Source organism: Cydia splendana, chromosome 8 (assembly GCF_910591565.1).
Source record: "Cydia splendana chromosome 8, ilCydSple1.2, whole genome shotgun sequence".
Lineage (NCBI taxonomy): Eukaryota > Metazoa > Arthropoda > Insecta > Lepidoptera > Tortricidae > Cydia > Cydia splendana.
In genome coordinates, this window is record NC_085967.1 from 12,350,768 (window position 1) to 12,367,999 (window position 17,232).

Genomic DNA, 17,232 nt, shown 5'->3' on the forward strand with positions numbered 1-17,232 from the left:
GAGTATCTTAAAATAGAACATCGTCGTAGTATAAAGTTAGAAGTGTTGACATTTACGTTATGATATTGTATTATGATATTATGAATTATGTATAGTTTAATGTTTTTGGAGCAGCAATTACTCTTACCATTCGAACCTCCTACCATCTTATAAAATCTAACTTTACCAATGTGATTTTATTTAAATCATATTTCACATATAATTAAAATTAACCGCATATTGGAAGGTCCCTTTATCTATTTGTTGACGAGACGAGATATCCGGTTTTGTATGTATTCAAGGTTAATGAGTTGCGCGACTAGACTAATGGCCGCTTGTGGTTGACAGTGACGCAAAGAACATGGCGGTGGACGTCCGCAACCTCATCCTGAAGGCCATCCAGCAGCAGGGCGGCAGGACCGAGGCCGAGGCCGTGCAATTCCTCAAGAAATTGGAATCCATGAAAAAGTATTCAGCGGACGTATGGAGTTAAAACCTTCATATAACACGTTAGGTAAATTAATTCAACTATTATCGAGTAAGTATAGGCTAGTTTCAGAGTTAAATCAGCACATGGTGAGACTTCAAAACAAATAGCTAATTGGTGGAAGTACTTTCCAGTCGTTATAAGTCTCGCGCATTTCGAAAGTGGTTCAAGTCTGTTGCTCATTGATTTTACGGTTATACAGAACCTTATGCCGTTGTTCATTATCTTCTTCGCGTTGTCCCTGCATTTTGACACGGCTCATGGGAGCCTGGGTTCCGCTTGGCAACTAATCCCAGGAATTGGCGTGGGCACTAGTTTTTACGAAAGGGACTGCCATCTGTCCTTCCAACCCAGAGGGTAAACTAGGCCTTATTGGGATTAGTCCGGTTTCCTCACGATGTTTTCCTTCACCGGAAAGCGACTGGTAAATAACAAATGATATAGGTACAGAACCTTATGCCGTTGTTAAGGAAACTATAAATTACCTATAATATTACCCCACCTTGACTGGCAAAACGCAAGTCATTAATGACCAGTGATCGGAATAGGCAGAGTATATTTACATACCTACACTTGGTAGAACATAGATAAAAAGTGGAGACTTTCTTACGAAAACATTTTTTTGCGGGACTAAAGTCCCGGGAACTTACCGAATGATTAATATTGTTCTGAATAGTACAAAAAACAATGCAAACTGCTTCAATACAATAAATAGGCATAAAATAAAACAACCAATATATAAACGGATTCTTCTATATTTATTTTTAATAAACTCTCTTTATGTACAAAGTTATTATTATTTTATTAACTTGTCAATTCCTACGATGTGACGTCACCATAAGCGTTGCGGCTCATATATGAGCCGTGGGAGTGGACAAGTTAAGTCTAAATATAAATAAGATTGCAACTCAATCTACAAATACAAAATTATTATATTGATTTAAACTAACACCATTTTCACACATACCTATTATTAAATGAAAACGGGACTTAATCGCGTAACACTTATATGTAATATTTGGCCCAAGGTTTCGGATGTCACATTACGTCCGTGGTCAGAGGCATACGGGTAGGGAGTTGTGTCAACATTTTCTAGCTATACGAGTTTTTGGAACTACCCGCACTTGATTTCCATTAGTTACTTTTATGCTAGGGTAAGTGCTACGCGATTAAGTCCCGTTTTCATTTAATTTACAAAATTATTTGTCGTCACTATCAGAATCACATTCATTCATTTCAGTACTATTATTATTCTCCTGGAGATGATTGAAATATATTACTATAATTTTTTCCATATTTTCAATTTTCAGTCTATTTCTTTTCACGCTTAAAATCCACTTGTATGTAGAAAATGACCGTTCAACGTCTACAGATGTGAGTGGTGCAAAATTATAAATCAAATCATCATCTGCGTCGATCCCTTGAACAATTCTCTCACTTTTTTCTCTAACTATGCCATAGTCAGGATTGCGTTCTATAACTTTCTCTAATTTATTTTCTATTATTTCGTTCGACGACCAGTTCAAAACACATCTAACGTTGTCAATACTATCAAAATATTTTGCTAGCGATAATTTAGACTCTTGTAATTTTGTAAGTGCTACTTGAATTATTCTATAGTTTTCGTGAATAAAATTTAGTTGGGATTGAATATTTTCTTTCCTCATTGCGGCTTTTGCTTTTCTTATAGATATTGCTTCATTGCTATTAAGGTTACCTACAACATCCGATATTTGTTGAAAATGTTCCGCATAATACGACGTTGCCTTTAGCCATGTACCCCATCTAGTAATTACTGGTTGCGGAGGTAGCGGTAAATTAGGGTACATATCCTTATTGAAACATAGGGTACATATCGTTTGAAATAATATAAATACAATAATGTTATATTATCACTCGTAAACTAGTACAAACTTGTAGTGTTGTGGTTACTATTTAATTTTACGTACATTGGGGATACATTATGAGATTTTATTTATTTTACTGATTTTTAAATCCGGGAAGTCCCGGAAAAAAATGTTATCGCAAGGAAGTCTCCACTTCATGACTTTGTTCTACCAAGTGTAGGTAAATATACTCTGCCTATTCCGATCACTGTTAATGACAAAAGTGGAAACTTGAGTGTTTGTAGTATTATGTATCCGTTTACGTCACTGATTTTTTTTCTCATTACTGCTGTTCCTAATTTAGCTTATTTACATGAAACTAGCCTATGATTAAGTTCGCACAAATGTATGATTACATGACCTAGGCAAGCGGTCATCGAATTCGAAGTTTAATGATGTTTTTGTACCCACATTAAAAGTGATGATTTTTACTGCCGCGAAGCATTAGGTAATTTACATATTCGGCAAAACTGGCCGCCCCTCACGCATATATATATATTTGTTAAAAAAACGTAGAACATTCCTCATTATACAATGACGTCAATGACTTATCACCAGACATCGTAAATTTAAATTTCGTAGTATTTCCATTGCAGCGTAGTTGAGTTTAAGAAATTGGTAGAAACAATTTCAAGGAATATTATCGACTGGGTTCCCTAATAAGGGATAACAGGAATGCATCATTATCGACTAAGGCTATTAATTCTAATTTCAACTTGAATTAAGTCTATCATAGACAGTGTCGAGACCGAAAATTTTATTAAATTTACGATGTCTGCCTATCACAGAATAATAAATTCCTGCCAATAGCTAGAATGATAAGATTACGGTTCTGGATAATGACGTATACCTACCTAGGTAATAATTGCGCCGACACGTTCTTTCAGTTATTCGTTATCAACTTACCTAACTGAAATATAATTAAATAAATGTAAGATTGTTTTGAATTGCTTTTGTTTTAGCTAATAGAGAAATAGATGCCTTCCTCGTCCTACCTGTACTGTTTTATATCCCTATTGCTATAGAAGTGCGGAAACTAATTTTGTTCATTTCTGCCCTACAGTTAGCTAAGTTGTCAAGTTTAAGTTTCATGTATCCAGCATTCGTATAGTGTGAGACTTTGTATAGCGACGTGGTATTGCGTGACGTGTGACAACGAGTGGGTTATAACAGTAACCTTAGGTTATTTTAAATACATTGTTCTGTTGACCTTCGATTACTAAGTGATTGAACGTAGATTTATTTATTCATTTACCGAAGTTTAATTAGGTACCTTATTCGTTATGTATATTTCAAAACAAATATTTATATGGTTGTGTTAATTACTTTTCCATTTGAAGTTATTTACTAACAGTTCTCATAGGAATAATCGGTTCGGTTCAGTTCTTTTTGTTAAATTTTATTTCAGTTTTTTCCTATAGGCAAAGTAATACTAAGTAATATTCTCAAATGGAATAGTATTTAATTGGTCTGCGTATGAAAACATAGTCAATATATTGTTGAACAAGTTTGTAATGTTTGTTATTGTTGTATTTGTACAAGTACCTAAAAAACTAATAAATTGTTGTCATGTTTTTATGTAAGTGGACTGGGAATAGATTTAAGTATATAAAAGTTTATGTATTTTTGTATTTATGAGACAATATTATTAAAACAGTTTTATATTACATTGTGTTCTCATTATATGGTTAATGTTCATGCTCATATCAGGTGTATGTTAGTCCGCATTTTACCCTACTAACTTTAACACCCGCACCTAACTAGGTAGTTCGATCTAATTTATCTGTGGGAATTTTATTACTAATCACAAAACAGCATAAGCTCACATCCATAATAAGATACCTACATACTAATTAAAGAGACAGCATTATGAAAATATTTATTTGTTTAATCAGGGAGCAAAATTGTTATTTACTACTCGCGCTAATATTGAGACCTTGGCCTAACGAATGAATCCAAAAAGATGAATCTTGAGCGTTGCGCGATATGCAAAGAACAAAATGTACTCTTCTTCTTCATCCTAGCCTTATCCCATTTACTTGGGGTCGGCTCTCCTTATACGGCGTCGGCAGGAGCGTCTGTCCTGGGTCGTCCTTGGTGGTATTCTTTCGTCTTCAATGCAAGGTAATAACCCCTTACAAACTCGAGGAAAATATCGGCTGTAAAACATTAGAAGATAATGATTTTTATTATGTTAATTCTCTTTTTCGTCAGATTTTGATGAGACTTGTTAAGTTTGAAGAGCTCCTCATTTTGGGCGTAATAAACAAGAAATCTTAATTTGGGACAAAAAATGTATGTGATTTTCCGTTGAGTTAAGAAAATTCCGTACGTTTTTGTAACTCAGGGGAAGATTTTTTAGGACATAGGGTAATTCGCCAGTAACTGGTCGGTTTTAATAACTGGCCGCCCGAAACTAAAATGAACTCTATTCACCTATAAATAGAATTCATTTTAGTATAAGGTGGCCAGTTATTGAAACCTATAACCCCCTAATAATAATTAGATAATTACCCTACGTTGAAATTACGCTTAGGTATATTGTTCAGCCGAGGGAACTCTATCTCTATCTATTATTTACTGAATTTTATCAAAATCTTACGAAAAAAACGACAACAAATGTATGATATGATTAATTGACTTCTACAAATTCTACAATTGATAGTTTACCATAGACACCATAGTCGAACCTGTAGGCTTGAAAACTTGGCTATTACTAAACATAAATCACACAGATGGGAACGATTCATTCTCATTTGTCCCCGTCGGCCACAGATTGGAATACGTACCTACGTATCCCCTTTACACGTGGGTGGGAGACAAGTGGGATTATACCAGGGTGCTTAGCCAAGATGCCAATCGTTTGCGCGACGACAACGAAACGCCATATGTTTCTCTATCGCACGAATATTGTGAGAGTGATAGAGAGACAGGAGTTTCGTTGTCGTAGTGCAAACGATTGGCATTTTGGCTAGGCCTTAGGCCTAGGCTTGGCGTCACATTGTACAGTCAGCTGCAGAGAAAAGTTACCCCCCCTACACATAGAAGTTTGTATGCAAAGGTGCCAAGCGAATAGTATTGCTGACTGTACGTTACAACAGCAATGTACTTACCTACCACTACCACCAGCAACGTATTAAAGGTAGTGTCCGGCCGAAACCAGATTTTTTGCCGAAACCAAACCTTCGGTCGAAACATGATTTTTATGCCGAAACCGAAACTCCTATCGGACACGAAATTAACGGTCTGTATGAAATTATTATGATCAGCCACAGACTAGAGTGCTTGAAGGGTGAAGCTTAAAGAGTCCGCAGCAAGCTCGATTCGTTCAAGCTCGGTAGATTGCTTTTGAATTTTTTATTACTTCGCTCTCATTTTTCATCTAATTTGTTTGCTATGTCTTAATGATAGCCAACATATCTGGCTATATAGACAATATGAAACTTTGAATTAATAAATGGTACTAGACGTGCGCGCCGCCGCCATAAGGAGACAGCGCGCCGCCGCCGCCGCCGGTAGTCTAAAATTCGCGCCGTGACATAACCCGCAAGAGGGTACAAATTTAAAATCAATGGATATAAAGCACGTGCAACGTGCCTAGCTTTAGCGTTCCGACTGTTCCGTTTTTTTTAATTCATTGCTTGATTTATTTTAACCCTTAAATCGATAACGTCACCTATACTGGACATCCCAAGAAAAAAATTCTGCACCAAATATTAAAGCATAGCGTTACTTTCCCCTGGTAGCGTACTTACACTACCAGGAAACTACGACTACTACTACTTGAATGATATGTTATTTTTAAGTAAGTAAGAAAATATTGGGAACCAGTGTGAACATAATCTTTTTGTCAAAGTCCTACAGAACGCAGAACTTGCAAGGAAGCATCCGACAGACTGACATTTTCCCCTTATTTCATTTTTTTTATATGACAGTATTAAGCAGCGTTAAAACGTGTAATAGGTTACTAACTGGTCTGTTTTTTACGTGGCAATATGATTTACATAAAAATGTGTTGTGTTTATGGGTAAAAACAAGTGTAAAAGGTGTAATGTCCATTATTTTGCCCGTTGTCGATTAAACGGCACTTTTGCTAAGTCCAATATGTTGGACGTTGCCAAGTATGCGAAGAGTAAATTATTAAATTTTTTGGTAGTTTTTGTGCTAAATAAATTAAATAGAGGGATGTTCGTTCTAAAAAGTCATTACTTGCGGTAATACAACGTAATGAACCAAATAGATTAAAAAAATATATTTTTGTTTTTTTTTCCTGTGGATGTGTGTGTGTGTGTGTGTGTGTGGATTTGTTTTCATCAAGAGACAGACCCGATTTCATTTGAGAAATTTATTACGAAAATTTAGATAAAAGTGCATGCATTATTGTAAAAACCATTGCTCAGATGTGACTGCATCCTAGGATACCCCGCTAAGTTAGATTTAATGTGAAATAAATTACGTCAATGACTGGTAAAATTTTACCACCTACGAGATATAAAGTTATTGCAAAAATATAAAAATAATAGGTTTCACTTACTTAAATTCATTACATAAGTTGACATTATCAGTAAGTGTATTTCTAATTAAAAAATGCAATTATTCTATATTTATTTAAAAAACATGAACTGGACTAAAAAACCCTTATACAGTAGGTAGGTACTCTATACTCGGCGTGTCCAAAATACTGGACGTCTTTTCATTACGCGGCGTATCTTTTTATTTACACCGATCATAGCAACGTTCAACATACTTGACATCATCTTGACATATGTTTTTTTCAACATTATAATTAGATTTTTTTTTCATGATTTTTCTACAATAAACCAAAAAAACGATGTAACACAGTTTTTTTTTGAGATTTTTTCCCTTGTTGATTTAGAGTTAATCTTGGTTTTTCATTATACGTATATTGAAAAGATGAAAATCCCACGCCGCCGGCGTTACGCCGCCGCCGATGATTTTTTCGTGGCGCGCCGCCACCCGATTTTTTTCTACCGGCGCGCACGTCTAAATGGTACCATAATAAAATTATTACGTTGTTGCATAATTTTTTTCCCACTTCAAAATTTTCTTGATATTTTCAGTAGTCTCGGGAATATTCTAGAATAGTAGAAGTGTATAGTAGAATGTTCTCGAATCTTTCACGTAGGGTATATAAGCTACAAGCTGCGGGCTTGTTACAGGGATTTAGTTAAAATCGAAAAAATGGACCAACAACATCATCGAGTGATTTACTTACCTATACGAACACCAATTAGGAACCAGATCGAGGGAAACAGCAAATAAGATTAATACTGCTCTTGGCCCAAACACTACTACCGATCGCACATAGCAGGAGATCTAAGGTCCACCACCTTGCATTTTGGAGACAAAGCAAACCGCTTGGAACAGGTGTTCATGGGGGTGATCTGAGCTGATTAAGCCCGGTTACCAAGAGGTTCCCCCCAGCAGGTGGGCAGGGGAGGGGGGGTAAAAGTGCCTCCGGCGCGCCTCACTCTAAGCTTTATATCTGCATACATCTCGCAACTATATCAAGTTAGGTGTCTTTTTCGTGTAACTCGAGGATGAAGAATTCAGTTCTGTGACTAAATTTTCACTCACCCATACAAAAAAATCGAGAAATTCAAAAATAAAAAAAAAATCTTTTAATTTTTTTTTCGTAAATCCTCTAAAAAACTTAAACTATGAGGATTTGCTCTAGAAAAATAATACCTGTGAATAGCCCAGTTATCCTACTATACAGAATAGTAAACTTGTCAAACATTTTTTTTCATAACTCTGTTAAAAAAAATGTTTATTGTCGCGCGGCGTACCTGCTTTGTAAGAGCGGTATGCAGCGTTTAGGATTTTTAAGCATGTTTAGATGATTTCTGATAAGTTGTTATTCTTCTGGTTGTAGATTACATTAATAAATTACTTCTGGAAGTGAATAAATATACAAATATAAATTAAATATATAAATAAAGATGTTGGGAAAACTTTCGCCAACAGAGTTAAGTATTATAAATGTGATAAAATTAACATTATTATTTGCATGTCTTTTCTTTATCTCGGGACCATGGGGTCCCGGACCTTTGGGAGGCGTACGTGGGGACGAAGCCAACAGCGCAGAGGCCCTTTAAGGCACGTTAATCTAAAAGCAAGGGATACATGTGGTGGATACTATCCCCGAACGCACAATGTGATACATCCGGAGATGGTCCCCGCCAGGTGCAAAGACTATTACAGTGCAGCACTTTTGTGCTGCGATGGGAACTAAGGTCATGGGCTATAGATTTGAAAGTTGGATGGACTGAATAATGGGCTATGGGAGAGACTAGCGGACACCTGCCATGACAATCAGTCTCAAAGTTGTAAATCAGTCTCAAAGGTGGTGACTCGCCAACTCATTGAGTGGGCCCCGCAATGGCCGCACGCACAGTGCGACAACAGGGCAACACTTTGGAGTGGCTGTGAGGTTGTCGAGAGGTGAGTCTGCGGTAGCCAGATCCCGGTAATCCGTTCAGCAGGTCGCCGGCGTTATGACATTTTACACTTCCAACCTGGAGCATAGGTCCCGCTCTTGCGACTCCATTCTGGCCGGCCAATCAAGGCAAGCACAGAGGCGAGGGCCAGATAACAGGGCCCTCTGGAATAGGGGTCCGCGGTGTCGTCACTCAACGTCAGCTCGCCACAAGCTGCCCCCGCGGGACATTATTATTATTATTGTGGTGTTGTGGGCCTTTGAGTGTCGCATTGACCAGCATTGATCTATTGTGACGGCCCTTTAAGTTCATTACTAATGCCCGTTGCATCCAGAAAGTTCCAGATTCTTTGGGCCGTTATGTTTTGTACCTCATAGGGTTGCACTACGTGTCGCCCTAGGTAGGTACTTCTTTTTGACATTAGTAGTCCACAAGAACAGAGAATGTGCATTGCAGTCTCCTCTGACTCCTGACAGAACCTGCATGTCGCATCTTGTTTCTTGCCAATTTGAAACATATATGTTTGTTCAACTTGCAGTGTCCAGTCAGTATTCTGGTCACCGCGCAGGTTTTGTGCAGTTTTGCTGTTGAACCCTTTGATCAGAGCTTTCGAGTGTTCTTGTCCTTTAACGAACTTCCACCAATCGATTGCTCTCGTTTTTTCTAAGTTGCTGAGCAGAGAATATGCATCTCGTTTTGTGCTTCCACAGAAGAGTTCTGGGCCGACCAGGGGTGTGTCTGCGCCCTTTCAAGCAAGTTCGTCCGCTTCTTCGTTTCCGTTAATGTCGGAGTGCCCTGGTACCCATCTAAGTGTAACTTTGTTGGAGTAAACCAGTGCATTTAGGTTTATTTTACAGTTCTGGACTAGTTTTGAGTTTGACTCAAGGGATTCTAGTGCCAGCGGAGCAGCCTGGCTGTCTGAGTTGATGTAGATAAGCTGTTGACTTAGGTTTCTATCCAGGTTGATCTCCGCACATTTGTTGACGGCGAAGACTTCTGCCTGGAAGATTGAGGCCAATGTGCCCATGCTGACGCTAGCTCTGAGCTTAGATCTCTCACCATAGATCCCACATCCTACATCATTGCCTTTCTTGGAAGCATCTGTATACCAGATGTGGCTTCCCTCTTCGACGTACATTTGGTTGTTGATCCATTTGTCTCTAGGAGGCATTTCTACTGTGTACAGTTTGGTGAGATGACATTCGGTGTGAGCGTCATCAGTGGGCATGCTAAGGGCTCTATTCGCAAAAACCCAGGCCTTTAGATTGGTTAATGCCTGAGAGCGCCATTTTGGCCTGTTCAGCGTGCATATTCTGTAGACGCACTGCTTGGCCTCCTTTTGCACCTGCAAGTGGAGTGGTATGATGTCCAGCAGTGCATCTAGGGCCGCTCCCGGTGTCGAGGAGTAGGCGCCTATTACTGTTAAACAAGCCGTGCGTTGCAGGCTGTTTAGAGTGTCTATTGCTGTCTTTTGGCTGGTTTTGTAACACCAGACTGCGGAGGCGTAGGTGACAATTGGCCTCACTACCGCTGTGTATAACCACATAGCAATTTGGATCTTAAGCCCCATCTTGCTCCTGCCATTCGACAGCATGACCACATGGCCATTTCCACTTTTTGTATAATGTTTCTCAGGTGAGGGTTCCAAGTTAACTTTTGGCCAAAGGTGACCCCTAGATACTTGACCTCTGCCGAGAACGGTATTATTTGTCCATTAAGTCTTGGTTTTGTGAGTTTATCGAGCTTCCGTTTCCTTGTGAATGATTAAATGGCTATTACAGTCTTGCTCGGATTAATGGACAAGTCATTTTCTCTACACCATTTGAATATTCTGTTTAGAGCTCCTTGCATTAGGTTGGATATTGTGTTGAGGCAAGGGCCTTTGACGATGACTACAAGGTCGTCGGCATCTCCTTGTGTATCAAAGTCTTGGCCTGACATGATTGCAAGAAGTTGGTCCACTGCTAGGGTCCATAATAGTGGGGATAAAACGCCTCCTTGTAGGCACCCTTTAGTGGTATAAAATTCATGCTCTATATATAGTATTGATGGTCAGAGTGGCTACTCTGTTTGAGAGCATGCTATGTACCCTTCTGGTGGTTTCGTCTACTCCCTTTGATTTCATACCATTGAGTATGGTCTCTGTGGGCGTATTGTCGAAAGCACCTTCAACATCAAGGAACGCACATAGAGCGGTTTGCTTTTCCTCTAGGGTTTTCTGCACCTTGTCAACCTGGTTGAAAATTATTTCGGCGACTTGGCGGTTTTTGGCGCACGGCGCGATTTGGTCTATGTTTGGGGACAGATTATAGCCCCTCAGCAACAGCCACCATGCCCTGCTGACTGGGGCTGGTCCAAACAACAAGGTTATTGGGAGCCCATATGGACAAGCCTACCTGCGGCGGCTGCTGCTTGTTTAGAGCTTATTCGTTGCCACTGCAAAACAAAATGAGCAGGGAGGTGCAACTGCGTTAAAAAAACCTAAAATGCACAGTCCCATGGGCATGTAATGGCAATTACGAACAATATAATATCTTATTTTAACCCGCATTTTTTGTCAAACATCTCCTATGTTAATTTTATCACATTTATAATACTTAACTCTATTAGCGAAAGTTTTCCCAACATCTTTATTTATATATTTAATTTATATTTGTATATATATCACGTCCAGAAGTAATTTATTAATGTAATCTACCACCAGAAGAATAACAACTTATCAGAAATCATCTAAACATACTTAAAAATCCTAAACGTTGCATACCACTCTTACAATGCAAGTACGCCGCGCGACACAAAACATTTTTTTTAACAGAGTTAGGAAAAAAAAATGTTTGACAAGTTTACTATTCTGTATAGTAGGAGAACTGGGCTATTCACAGGTATTTTTTTTTCTAGAGCAAATCCTCATAGAATACATTTTGTAGAGGAATTTTGAATTTTTCGAATTTTTTGTATGGGTGAGTGAAAATTTAGTCACAGAAATGAATTCTTCATCCTCGAATTATACGAAAATGACACCAAACTTGATATAGTTGCGAGATGTATGCAGATATAAAGCTTAGAGTGAGGCGCGCCGGAGGCACTTTTACCCCCCCCTACCCTGCCCACCTACTGGGGGGAACCGCTTGGCAACCGGGCATAATCAGCTCAGGTCACCCCCAGGAACACCTGTTCCAAGCGGTTTGCTTTGTCTCCAAAATGCAAGGTCCTCTTAGAAAACGGGACCTTAGATCTCCTGCTAACAGTACGAAATTGGTTCCAGCGCTTTAATGAAGGAGACACAAGTCTAAAAGACATTTCTCATACTGGTCGCCCCGTCACGTTTGACGAAGAAGCATTGCGGCGCGAGCTTGAGTTGCATCCGGATTCCACCACCAGGGATTTAGAGAAAACTCTTAAATATCACTACAGTACCATAGATCGCCATCTGCAGTCGATGGGTTACCGTAAAGTTTTGTCAAGATGGACGCCTCATGCTTTGACCGATGCTCAACGTGCATTACAGAGTCAACATTTGTGAAAGTCTGCTGTTGCGCCCCCAAATAAAGAGCTTCCTGGAGTCGATCATAACTGGAAACGAGTCCTGGGTCTTGTACGAGAACGTTACACGAAAAGCCTTTTGGATGCCTTCCGATAAACGGCCTCCAACACAGCCGAAAAGCAGTCCACATGGCCAGAAACTTCTCCTGTCAGTTTTCTGGGATTCGCAAGGAATGTTGTTGTGGGAGTTACTGGACGACCATCAGACTACCAATGCCGAAGCCTACGTGAATCAACTACAGAAGTTGGCGAACGCTGTTAAAGAAAAAAGGCCTACTACTCGAAGTATCATTACTTCATGATAATGCAAGACCACATACGGCGAAAACGACCTGTAAATTTCTAGAGGAGCTCGGTTGGACAACAATACCTCTTCCACCTTATAGCCCTGATCTAGCATCCTCCGACTATCATCTTTTTCGGGCTTTGAAACAGCATCTTCGTAAAAAGAAATTCGAAAATTCCGGCGACCTAAAAAATTACCTTGCCAACTTCTTTGTCTCTCAGCCACTTTCATTCTGGGCTAAGGGTATTGAAACTTTGCCTAGCAGATGGTTACATGTTCTAGATAATGATGGTGATTATATTGTCGATTAATTGTTTCAATAAATAATTGTTACAAAAAAAATAGTTTTATTCCAAAGTGGGAAAAGAATTATGCAACAACCTAATAAGTAGGTATAAGCGTTTTTCAAAACCTCCCAAAACTGTTTGAATTGAACCATTTTAGGATCACATGAGACAACAATTACAATAATTAGGTGTTGCTACAAATTTCATAGTTCATACGAAACGTAAACTTTGGAATATATTTTTTACTAAATCGCGCTTTTGGGCCTCTAGTTCCAGTAACCCCTTGATCGATCCTGCTCATGCTAGAACTTAAGGGGCCGGTATATGACGTTTTCGATTTAGACCTCATTTTGTAACCATAATTTGTTCAATAAATGTTTAATAATTGCATTTAATTACACGTAAATTTGCTCACGAAGAAACGGTGTACCGACTCTTCATGCCATTGTATTTTTAATTTGCTGTTATTCTCTACAAATCGACACTAAAAGTATCAAAAAATCAAAATATGGAGTTCCGTTTGAGACGGAAGCAAAACAATTTTGTCTTTGACAGTAATTGAATTATTGTATGATTCTGAAAGCTAGATAATCCAGCTACCAATTTATTATCGATTTATATTTTTACTCACAAAGACAACACAGAAATTCAATCTCAAATGTAAACTTTCGAACAATTTCCATACATTGACGACATCACTCAAAATTCTTCTTCAAGTCAGATGCCCGTTGGGGCTACACCGGAGCACACGTGTACTTCTTCAAATGAAAATGACAGCTTGATTTTCTTGCTTTTGACAATTATATTGACATTAAATCATATACGCACACGAGAAAGTATACCAGTAGATAAATTGTATTTCAAAAAATAGGGTACATTAATATCAGCTCGCGTCTCATTTAAATTTGATTTGCTGTTATAATGGTTGAAAACCGCAGTAAACTATCTTAAAACAATACGATTACAGTCGAATTTAAGTATTATGTTCCTGCAAAACTCGCTTAAAATGAAAAAAGTTTAAAGACTCATCTTTACTGATTGGGATCAATTTTTATTATGCTGGTATCATTTTGCGTCAGTTTAAAAACGTATTTGACTTCTGTACGTCAATGAATTTTGATGACAATTGTAATCTTGTATTATATTATAGAACTTTTATCTTAAAATAATGCCTATTAACAGGAAGAGTTATGTAATTCGTATAAGTAATACCTGAAAGTCTTGTACCTAGATCTGTAATACCATGGATTGCGACGAATAAATGATAATGATTATGCGGTTCGTTCCGTCTATATGTATAATGCGTGTACGTGCTGTTCTCTGAAAATCTTCAAGGAAAAATAACGGCTAGACCAGCACTAAGTACTAGCGAGTTTTTGCGGCTTTGGAGACCGAGATGAAGCTTACAGGCCAATAGCGCTCTAGTTATTGTTATGTATACCTATGTATCGAATGTTTTATAAATTACCTATAAAAAGCAATGTTTTATTTCGATTAGGTCTACATTTTGTGCATATTGAATATCTGAAGTATTTTCGTACTAAACTTGAAACTTTCGTTGAAACTAAATAAAATAATTATTCCAAATGTACAGTCGCCTGCAATTTATGTTACACAACGAAGGCCGCAAAAATATCTGACTCGATCTTATTTGTAGAACCATAAGACCATGTCACATATTTTTGCGGCCTTCGAAGAGTAGGTACCGTCATTACCACCAACTTTGCCCGCTTATTTTTTAAAACGAATTTCTCAAAAAACATCACATCATATGACTTTTTTTGCTCAGCACGTCCATTGTGATCAAACGCATCAGTTTATTTGAAAAAAATATATTTTTTATCGTGTTTTTACTCATTTTTTTGCGTTTTAGAGGGCGGGCAAAGATATCCGGGGTTTTCGCCAACATTGCCCACGTCAATTTGGTATTCAAATACAGCTCGTATGATGATGATGTCTAAGGATCACTTAAAGGTTTTGGGCAATCCTACCATTCCCTGTTAATAACTTAGCGATAAGTGTAAAAACTTTAAAATAAATTTGCTGGGCAATGTTGCCTACCCGTTTTTGCCCATTTCCAAATAAGGCTCGCCTAAGCATTTTACAAAGGCTAGGATTGTCACTTTTGAGAAAATCTGTTACAATAGTTTAATGGCCAAAAATATGATTTTTGTTGTGTTTTTCATTCGTTAACGGGATAAAACATCTAAATAAAGGATAATAAGACAAATTAAATACAGTATATATTTATAAATTTATTTTAGTGTACAAACATAACCTTCTTTTACTTGCGAAGTTGGGTAAATTAGATGAAAGTGACAACCCTAATCCGTTTTTGGTGGTGGGCAATGTTGGTATCGATGCCAAATTACCGGATTACTTTGCCCACCGCTAAAACTTTTGTGTATTTAGACCTTTTTAGTTTAAATCTCAATAGACATAATCTATGCTTCATGTGTTATAACTCAAACCCGGAAATATTTGTCAAAGGGTTCTCAATTTTTTCTACTTGCATTCATTATTTATACATTTTTTGCCCGCCGAAATATACCCTATATTAGACAACTCGCTCAAACTCTAAATTCCCAAGTCAAGTTATGCACAAGTTTGGTATATAGTTTTGTCAGAAATATAACCTATTTTCTACTAAAAATAGCAGGGTGGCCTTAACTATTATAATTTTTTCTACATTAACGAATTTGTTTAAAATTGTCGTTTTGGACAAAGTTTCCCTGGAGGCAAAGTTGGCGCTAATGACGTAACATATTATTGCAAGTGACTGTACATAAATGTTTCGGTGGTTTTGAGATTATTTTTCAGGTTAGTTTACTAACAATCAAGTTATGCAGATACCGATTTCGTGAACGTATAAGTAGTAAGGTACCGCTATTGTTTAGCGATACCGATTATTTTTGAAGGCAAAACTATACCGTTGAAATATAAAGATATTAAAATTACAGCAGGGACAACCATTTTTTATAGGTGTACCTAAACCATCATTGGCCGAGCGTTAGCAAAGGTCTCCGTTTCAGCTTGGGCAAAAATGCTTTTGTATGTTCTCCTTTGCAGATCACATTTCTCAACTGATGAACTGATTCTCGTGAAAATTTGTAAGCAGGTTCGATAGAACTTTTCTGTTTCGCTTTATCCGCCAAAATGGAATTGCCACCCTGCTGAAACTTTATTTATTTAAATTCCTATTGAATGGATTTTGCACCTTATGAAAAACCGTATAGAGTAGTAAATAACATTTTACATTCGACTTAATGACATCTTGTTTTATTCGCTTTAATTGTACAAAACGCGTATCTCGACAATGCAATATTAGGTAGTAAAACAGTCAACAATCAAATTAATTAAATAGGTAAGTACGTCACGTGTGACATGAACAGACAAGGAAAGCAAGATTAAATGCATTGTTTCTCTTTCATCTTTCAATGGAACGCTTTTACTCTCAAAGGAGGCTAGTGGTCAATACTAAACTAAAAGTCCAATCTTAAAAAAAACATGATGGGTCACTGACCTGTCCCAGTAAAGTGAGGTAGTGTGCGTGAAGTGCGCTTGTGTGTGAAATGGGGTAAATTGACAGAATCTGAAATTTTACCCACCGCTACCGTCGCCTTAAAAATTATATTGCCCTCGCTCAATACGTTTACCCAATTTCATTTAAATTATAACAACTGTTTTTTCGTACCTAACAAAGTATCCTATGATAGTTCAGTCAAAAAGCCCTATATAGAACTTCTCTTCGCTCGTTCGTTCGATAAATTATGTATGGCTGGAAAAATATTGTAATTTGTAAGACACTGCCTGATATCAGTGATATCTAACGCGCATTTACGTCGATTTTTCCGGCATGAGTTAATTAGATGCTTGCGTCTATCACAGCGTCAGACAGGAGCAAATGTCAATTAACTTCAAGTTTATGTAGGTCGATGACGTGACGCTGACGCGTAATGGCATATTTCAACTATATCCAGAGGGCCATGGAACGCACGCTTCGTGGCCAAGATGTAGAGTTGTTTTATTTAAATTAAATCCAACAATAAACGAATAACTGGAACAGAAAATATGGAAAATTTAAAAGTGTCAAAAGTACGTCTGTATGACTATTGATGTATGTACTTACATGTAGGTTAGATGATTTTATCGGGCTCGGGCCCTAATCTGTTAAAAAAAAGGTCTTGTTTCCTTCCAAACATTACAGGTCGATAGGCCAATGTACTACCCAAAGATCCTGATTATAGTTTGTACCATTTTATTTACATATTTATTAGATAAATTGGGATAATCGAACTGTCAT

At 37.7% G+C, this 17,232-nt stretch overlaps 1 protein-coding gene and 1 long non-coding RNA gene across 3 annotated transcripts in view; one reads left to right on the top strand and one right to left on the bottom strand.

Moving 5' to 3' along the window:
• Positions 1-4,017, top strand: part of LOC134793134 (NADPH--cytochrome P450 reductase) — a 29,121-nt gene extending 25,104 nt beyond the window's left edge. For both annotated transcript variants that reach the window (XM_063764701.1, XM_063764702.1), the window contains one exon: positions 328-4,017. In XM_063764701.1, the coding sequence (XP_063620771.1) occupies positions 328-472 (145 nt within the window). In that variant the 3' untranslated portion in view covers positions 473-4,017. The remainder of the gene's footprint in view (positions 1-327) is intronic.
• Positions 4,018-4,218: 201 nt separating this feature from the next.
• On the bottom strand, positions 4,219-16,812 carry LOC134793245 (uncharacterized). Its single transcript, XR_010144523.1, has 2 exons — positions 16,624-16,812; positions 4,219-4,511 (listed from the first exon to the last, which is right to left on the bottom strand). It is a non-coding gene; the product is annotated as an uncharacterized LOC134793245 (long non-coding RNA).
• Between the last annotated feature and the right edge of the window lie 420 nt (positions 16,813-17,232).